The sequence below is a fragment of the Elephantulus edwardii genome, unplaced genomic scaffold (genome assembly GCF_000299155.1).
Source record: "Elephantulus edwardii isolate Elephantulus edwardi_28Jun2011 unplaced genomic scaffold, EleEdw1.0 scaffold00197, whole genome shotgun sequence".
In the NCBI taxonomy this organism is placed as follows: domain Eukaryota; kingdom Metazoa; phylum Chordata; class Mammalia; order Macroscelidea; family Macroscelididae; genus Elephantulus; species Elephantulus edwardii.
Window position 1 is genome coordinate 168,710 of NW_006399947.1, and position 8,954 is coordinate 177,663.

Here is an 8,954-nt window from a genome sequence, read left to right on the forward strand (position 1 = left end):
AGAAAGAACACCAACTCCATTTTATAAGTGTTTTGTAAGGATAAAGACCTGCAAATGATATGTCTCTAGCTGTAATGTGGGCAGGGAAAGGTCTTATTAACATTTTCCCTGTGCAGTAAACAGAATTTCACATTGCTACTAGGGAATGACATTTTTTTTCTCTTAATTTGTCTCAGGGTCTTCAATCAACTCTGCACCTTGAACTTCCTTACCATTCAATGGTGCTCTCTGCTGAGCTCCAGTTGGACTTTCATTAAGAGTGTCTATTGGTTTATAATGTGATTGGTTATGTGTGATATTCTCTCCTCCATAGGACCGAAGCTTCAGTTATGGAGAGGAAAATATTCTTAACTCTCAAAAGACTTGTTATGAAAATCTGCTGTCAAGCACGTCTCCAACAGTTAGACCTCTCTAACTGATGAGCAAGGATGTCAGTTAAAAGACTAAGGTACACCTGATCCAAGCCACAGTATTTTTAATTGCTTCCTATGTATCTAAAAGTTACACAGTGAATAAGGATGATAGAAGAATATGTGATCGCTTTTAATGTTGTATAGGAGAAGTGTACTGAATATTCCATGAACTGTCAAAAAGAACACTCAAGTCTGTCTTGGAGGAAATACAAATATGGTACTCGTTAGAGAAAAATATGGTGAAACTTTGTCTCAAACTCTTTGGGCATGCAGTCGTGAGGGGTCAGTCCTTAGAAAAAGATATCGTGCTGGGAAAGGTGGAGGGTCAGAGAAATAAAGAGAAACCCTCACCACGACGGCTTGACACAGTGACTGTGACAATGGACTTGAGCATGTTGGAGACCATATGGACTCCACAGGATAGGGCAAGATTTTGATCTGTTATTCATAGGATTGCTGTAAGTTGTAGCTGACATATAACTACAGAAAAGAAGTCAATTAACAGTACGTTTCTTTTTGCATTGGCAAGTAATGGCATAGTGCTGTATGTAACGTATGTGTGTATATGGACATCTTGAATTTTGGGTTTTTTTTTTCACATATTTTATCTTATTTCCCAACCTAAATTAATTATTCCTGAAGGAACAAGGCTCTGTCTTATTTTCCTAGTTCTGAGATTACAAACATATTTATAGCAGTGTTTTTTAGTGTTTTCTAACTTTCTCATATCACCAGGTTAGGAACAGAACTTCACGTAGTCAGAAATGTGATGTTCTTATGTATTCCTATGCATCGACAACTTGTAGTAATCAATAACCCAGACTCTGGAGCCATTATATACTTCAGTTACTTTAATCTCTCTCAGCTTCCCCCCCCCTCTAAAATGGTGGTAGTAAGATTTCCAAACTTAGAGGGTTATCGAGAGGATGAAATTAATGACATATTTAAAAATATGTACATTATTGTCTAACCTACATTTGCTCCTTGTCATTGCTTTCCTTCAAGTGTCAAATGACACAAATAAATCGTTTATCCATTAGTTATTGTTGTTACTGTAGAGTCAGAACCAATCTATAGCTAACCTTCCAATGGGTTTTCAGAGGCAATCACATAGGAGGAGACTGCCCATCCACTCCCACAGAGCAGCAGGTGGCCTCGAACCACACGCCTTTGGGATTGCAACACAGATTCTTGCCACTAGGCCACTACAGCTCTCTATTAGCTATTAGAGGCTATAAAATCACCGAAGCCCACGATTCCAGAAACAATAACAGAAATATGAAATATTCTGACCTTTGGCAAACGCTCAGGGTCACCAGGGTGCCGGGGAATGACCTTCTGTAACCTCTGGAAACCATAATCAATGGTGGGTTCGTTGAGTGCTGCAATAAAGAAGTCACACAATCAGGACAACTTTAAGGAAACAATGTTTTACCATTTCAAGTAAAACAAAGAACATGATTTACTACATTGATGGTGCAGAAGCAACTGAGGACATTTAAAGTCCTCAGTTTTTAATTAGATCATAACATGCTCATACAAGAATTATTCTTTTATTGACCTTTTATCATCTATTCTTACCAGTCCTTGAAAAAAAGACATAATACTGGAACAGGTCAATGAAAGAAAGGAAGACCTTCAACAAGATGGACTGACAGAGCACCTGTAATAATGGTTGAGTATGACAAGAAATTATGATCAAAGAGCAAAATAGGGCAAGGTTCAGATCTGTTGCTCACCAGGTCACTATGAGTCCTAGTTGGCTCAGTGACACTTAACACCAACTGTTGTCATTTTCCAAGGTAGGGAGTGACTTGCCCCAGAGAACAGCAGTAACAAGTCTTGGACCCAGCACTTTAGGCCAAATCTTACATTCATTGCCTTATGACACAGTAAGATAATACTGGATAAAAGATTTTAGGATTCACTTAAATCTTAAGTTCAAGTTAGTATGCTCAAGGGCATGCCCAGGATATCTACATAGTCATCATAAACAATAGGAGAAGTAAAAGTAATTATTTATTTGCAAATCTTTAGTGGGACTCCCCTGAAATAGTATTGTGGTTTGAAACCTATGAAAATATGAGGAAGAGAGGGGCTGACTACTCAATGAGTTCTGGAACCATGGGTTTATGAATACTCATTAATCTATAGTGAACAATTTTTAAACATCTAACAGATATATCTTGGAAAAGGTGCAACCAGAGTGCTCCTTGCAGGCAGTGATGGTGACACTGCTTCTTTCTTACTTTTGCTAAGAGAAGCTATTCCTTGGAAAGGGTAATGTTTGGTAAACTGGAGAATTAACAAAAGAGAGGACGACCCCCAATTAGGTAGATTGATATGATACTTGCAGTAATGGGCTCAAGTATATCAGACATGATGAGGATGGCACAGGATAGGACAGGCAGGATTCAGGGCTGTTTGTTCACAGGGTCGCTATGAGTAATACTCCACTCCAGGGTTCCTAACAACATGTTTACCTTGCTCACTAGGTAATCTGCTCCTCATGGGAGGTGAGAACAGGCTGGAGTGGTCTCCTTCTACAGAAACCCTACCTGTCCATGATGGTCTGCAAAGACCTAGATACTGAAAACATCTTTTTTTCTTTTTTTATCTTTGATGATTTTATTTATTTTTTTTATTAAATTTTATTCGTTTTAATGTACATTTACAGAGATTTTTGGTTTTTCATTCATTCACTGTTGCACTGTTTTCTCCACCCTCATCCCCAGTTCATTCTTCATCCCCCCCCCCCGCCAATGTCTGTTTTAATTGTCCAATTGCCACAGTGCTTGTCAAAGCCAGTTCTGATTAATCTCCTTTGTCAGTGTGTCCCTTGCCAAGATGCTAAATGAAACTAAAATGATTAATTCATCAGCATCACTATTATTTCAAGGAAAAGACCAACCTCTGTAGAGCATTAATTTAGAACAGCTTAGTTTCCAAAAGTGTTTCTCAAAGATACTAAAAGAAGAGGAAATCAGCAATATTTGGAAACAATAACGCTCTTTGCTGTGTCCGTATAGACTACATCCTCTTCAAGAACCCTTAAGCTAGACAGAGTAGAGGAGACTGTGGTCTATTATTTTTAAAATTCCTCCCTTGGACATGAGATATCTCACCTGAGCAATGAAGATCTGTCCTCTGCTCTTATCTCCCACATCCTCTAAGTAACGGGTAAGTGTAGGGCTTTGTTGGGTTTGTTTTTTGGGTTCCCCCCCCCTTTTTTTAGTATAGCCAGGAACCAACCACATATTTTCTCCCATACTGAATAAAAATACCGCCTTTGTAATTCTGACATTTATCTATACATTAGAAAACAAGTTGCCACATGCTTTACTTAAAATGCATTTCCATTAACCTAAATTTTAAAAGTAAGATTCATACTACTACTAACTTTAAAAAACTGTATTAAATTCAAATAGGTCCCAAGGCTAATGGAAGCAATTTGTATACCAACCCAAACTGACTGGCCCACTTTTCAAAATACAGGTATGATAATCTTGTGGTTTTAAAAGGACATTTAAATTGAAAGACTGTGAATTTAGTACATAATTATACCAATAGAACCCTTTAACTTGTCAACTTGTAAATCTAAAAGGCTATCAATCATTTCTAAAGAGGAAATAAACCTTAAAATTCCTTGATTGACAGTGCTTACTTTTTATGTAAGGAAGGAAAAAAAGGGGGGAAGGAAAAGGGGGAGGAAGAGGCTGCATAAAGTGGCCAGAAATCCATTTACAAAAGTACATTGTTTTACATAATTACATCTCCAAAAGACATAGAGTAAGTACTTTTTCCTCACTTGTATATTTTTAAGTTGCAGTGAACTTCAAGTAACTTTATATTTAAAAGATTTTTCCCTAAATGCAGCAATTCTTATTGAAGTTGTTAATAGAGTAGCATTTTCATTTAAGATAATGTAATCATTTTTGCAAATAGGAGATTTAGCCATCACCCCTCCTCCCAAAACAGTAAACTTTCAACCTGTCTCTTGTGGAAATTAGCTAAAATTATACCCAGGTGTACAAAATCTCTCTATCTATACTAGTATTTGAGTTAAGGCACAATATTTATTATTTCTCCCACTTTATGAATTACTTTCTAAACCCATGAGAAGATTTTTTTTTCAAATTAGACTTGCAGCACAAAAAAAATCCCTAGAATTCTTTATGCAGAGATGCTGTTACCCAAAAAATCCACACTATTTAATCAAGATAAGCCTGAGAGTGACAAGAATAAGCACAGGCCTGATTTATCATGTTCTCCCCAACTCATAATGCTAATTTCTAGGAAAACATGTAACCATAAATAATAGCTTCAGAAAATTAAGTACATCATTTTAATATCTGAATATATAATTCAACATTCTGAAAATTCTAATTCTTGGCTTTATCTTTAAGTTGATGTCTCCAAGAAAATTTGGACTGTTGATCCATCATTTGCCAAATAAATTCCCATAGTATCAAGAAGTCTGTGGTTGTTAACTGACCGCTGAATTGGTGGGAAGGTTGTACTTCTCTGCCAGTATGGCCAGCTGATAGCAGAATAACTGACACAAAGTCAGCAGTTTAAAAAACCTCATTCAAATATCATATGGAACTCATAGGCAGGAAGAACAAGCCTTCACTGAGAAGTCTTTCCACCACTACAAAAAGTAATTGAATTAGACACACTAAACTCATTATTAAAAGAAAATAAGCATCAACTCTAGGAACGTATACTATGTGAGAGAGGAAATATTTCAAATAGTAAGACAAGGCTTTTACTTTCCCATGCCTTTATGATTTGTTCTTTGCTCATGCTTTTAACATGTTAACACACCCTCAATTTAGGTTCCAAACTTTACAGTGGAATTGTCCACGGAGATACAAAATACAACACTAAAAAGATGCAAGATAAACTTCATTTTCTTAAAGAGTCAGATTATTTTTCTGATTGCATTGATGAAAAAGAAAATAAGGTAGTATCTAAGTGTGAAGAGTCATCTTTTGAAGACTATGAATTAAAATTAAAAGAACAAAATCTAAAGCCCTTGAAAACAGTTTAAGTGGGAGTGAGATTTAAATTAATGCACAGTCTTGAAATACAACATTATGTAGTCCTCCAAGGCAACATCAGAAAGGGGGGGAAATGCCAATATATTTTGCAAATTCTGAAAACATATGTATTACACTTTTGTTTTTCTTAAAAAAAAATTTCTCACCCCTGACCAATAAACAATAGCCTGAGAAATAGAGAAAAGAATTGAAGTTGTAAAGGATTTGACTTTATTTGGATTAATGCCCAACAGCATCTTGGAAACAGCAATCAAGAAATCAAAGGGCATACTGCATTTGGGCAACTATAACGCAAAATACCTCTTTAAATTGTTAAAAAAGCAAAGATGTTACTTTGAGGACTAAGGTGTACCCAGGCCACAGCATAGTATTTTCAATTGACTCATACACACGTGAAGGATAGATAATGAATAAGACATAAAAAATAACCTGATGTATTTGAATTATGGTGTTGGCTAAGAATCTATCAGGGACTGCCAGGAGAACAAACAAATCTGTCTTGGGAGAAGTGCAGCCAGAATGCTCAGAAGCGCAATGGTAAGGTTTCGTCTCACTTGCTTTGGGCATATTAACAGGAAGGGCCAGTGTGTGGGGAAGGACACTTGGTAAATAGAGGGTCACCAATAAAAAAAAAAAAAGAAGAAGACCTTCAAAAAAGATGTATTGACCGCAACAATGATCTCAAACATAACAACAACTGTGAGGGTGGCAGGGAACTCGCCACATTTTATTCTGCCCCTGCAAGTTAGAACTGACCCCACGGCACCACACAATAGTACACACACTAGATGGCTACATTTTCTTTTGTAATGTACAAACATAGAATAAGGAAAATGTACGTGTGGAGAAATAGCCTAATTCCAAGTAGTGGTCCTAAAGTGTTTTTCTTCCTCCTTTTTTTTTTAATTTTTGTTGTACATTCCCCAAAGTCTCCACAATGAACATATATTACTTTTATAATCAGAGAAAAAGGTTAAGAGCAAGAGATTGTTGCTGAGATGGAATTTGACCTGCTTGTATAAAGTAATGACATAAGAAACTATGCCTTAAAAGGGGTCTGTATACCCTTTAATAACCTTGCATAGGTTATTAGAGACCATAAGAAAAATAAGTAGTATACTTTCGGCCAGTTGTATAAATATATGACTATTCATAAACTCTCTGAAAATCAACAGAAAGGGTAACAGGGAGGAACCATAAAGAATGGTATATTTATTTCGTCAGTGGGGGTGGTTGTACCTTAGGGACATACATCTACTCTGCAAGAATGTAATATAAAGTTAATCCTTACAACAAAGTGACTTCATTGTACTCAAGGACTGAGGGGCACCAGCAGAAACAGGACTAATCAGATATTTTCCCCCCTGAAACTTGCGACAATCCTGGGAATCTGGTAGAGAACAACAACAACAAAAATACCCAATAATAATTTGGGTATAAGTAACCACAAATCAGAAATATATAATTAGGCTTTATTTGCATGAAAACAGTCCAGAATAAGAGGTGCATAGCAAAGTGGAATGGGGAGGGGAGGAAACTGTGCAACAATGAATGAATGGAAATCCAAGTTTTCTGTAACCTTTCATTAAAATCACAATAAAAAGTTATAAAAAATGTATTCCTGTTTGGGGTTGCAAAAGAGGGAAGAGATTCAACCAACATGAAGCTGTAAATGATAAAAGGAAGGGGAAGAAGAAGCAGTTCCTATAGCACTCTCGCTAAACTGCAAGTTCACATTCCTGGAAAAGGTTTGAGAGTCCAAAAGGAAATTAAGTGAGGGAAGCTCACAAGCTTAGATAAATGAATCATCCCACGAAAAAGAAGAAGGTGCATTTTTTTAAAATAAAAAAGAAAATAGACCAGTTTTTGCATTTTTTTAAAAAATTACTATCCCATTCGAAAGAAAGGCGACCCAACAGAGTGTGGAAATTATCAAACAATATCATTGATATCACACGCAAGCAAGATTCTGCTAAGATTATCCAAAAACGACTGGAACAGCACAACAGAGAACTGCCAGAATTGCAGGCTGGATTTAAAAGAGGCCGTCGCACTAGGGATATTATAATAAATGTTAGATGGATCTTGGCTGAAAGCAGAGACTACCAGAAGAATGTCTATCTGTGCTTCATTGACTATGCAAAGGTATTTGACTGCATGGATTACAACAAACTGTGGCTGACTCTAAGAAGAATCGGAATCTCAGAACACTTGATTGTGCTTGTGCAAAACCTATACTTGGACCAGAAGAAAGGAAGGAAACACTGTATGGTTCAAAATTCCGAAGGGTGTTTGTCAAGGATGTGTCCTGTCTCCATTCATTTTTAATCTATGTGCAGAACATATTATCTGAGAGGCTGGGGTCTATGAGGAGAAATGTGGCATCAGGATTGGAGGAAGACTCATCAACAATCCGTGTTATGAAGATGAAACAGCCCTGCTTGCTGAGACTGAAAAGGACCTGAAGTACTTGCTGCAGAAGGTCAAAGACCGCAGCCTTAAATGTGGATTGAAGCTCAACATCAAGAAAACAAAGATTCCCACCACTGGGCTGATTGGAAGCATCATGATAGATGATGAAGAGATCGAGATTGATAACAGCTTTAGTTTGCTTGGCTCCACAATCAACACTCTTGGTACCAGCAGCCAAGAAACCAAAAGACGAGTTGCACTGGGGAAGTCAGCTGTAAGAGACCTATCCAATGTACTGAAGAGCAACGATGTCAGTCTGGAGACTAAGGTGCACCTGATTCAGGCCATGATCTTTGCAATTACTTGCTGTGCATTGGAAAGCTGGACAATGACTAGGGATGATAGAAGGAGAATTAATGCCTTTGAGCTATGGTGTTGGAGAATAGTGTTGAATTTATCATGGACTGCTAGAAGAACAAACAAGTTCATCTTAGAGAGGGTGAGACCAGGCTGCTCCTTGGCGGCAAGGATTCTGAAGCTTTGTCCGACATACTTTGGACATGTTGTAAGGCAGGCCCAGTCACTGGAGAAGAGCATCATGCTTGGGAGGGTGAAAGGACAGCACAAGAGAGAAAGGCTGTCGAAGTGAATTGATTCAGTGACTGGAATAATGGGGGTAGGACTGTCAGAGACAGTAAGATTGGCACATATTAGAGCAGGTTTTAGGGCTGTTGTACATAGGGTGACTATGAGTTGCAGGTGACTCAATGGCACATACCAACAATTTAATAACCATTTCTTAACCCCTACCACTTATTTGCTCAGAGGGCACTTGTGGTAGTTAGTTGCTTTATGGCATAAACCGAATTTACTATTGCACCTTCCAATTGACTCTACCTCATAGCAACATCAGAAAAGCAAAACCCTGTCCAATCCTGTGCATAAACCCATTGTTCCAATCACTTTTTTTTAAAATTTAGGTTGTTTATTTTTCATTTCAATGAACATCTACAGAGATTTTGGGATTCCATTCATTCATTGTTGCACCCTTCTCCCCGCACAAACC

General features: G+C 37.4%; 1 protein-coding gene across 1 annotated transcript in view; it reads right to left on the reverse strand.

Annotated features, from left to right (window-relative positions):
• Positions 1–8,954, reverse strand: part of EBF1 (early B-cell factor 1) — a 527,426-nt gene that overhangs the window by 43,055 nt on the left and 475,417 nt on the right. Inside the window, exon 11 of the mRNA XM_006897033.1 lies at positions 1,707–1,795. Within this exon, the coding sequence (XP_006897095.1) occupies positions 1,707–1,795 (89 nt within the window). The remainder of the gene's footprint in view (positions 1–1,706; positions 1,796–8,954) is intronic.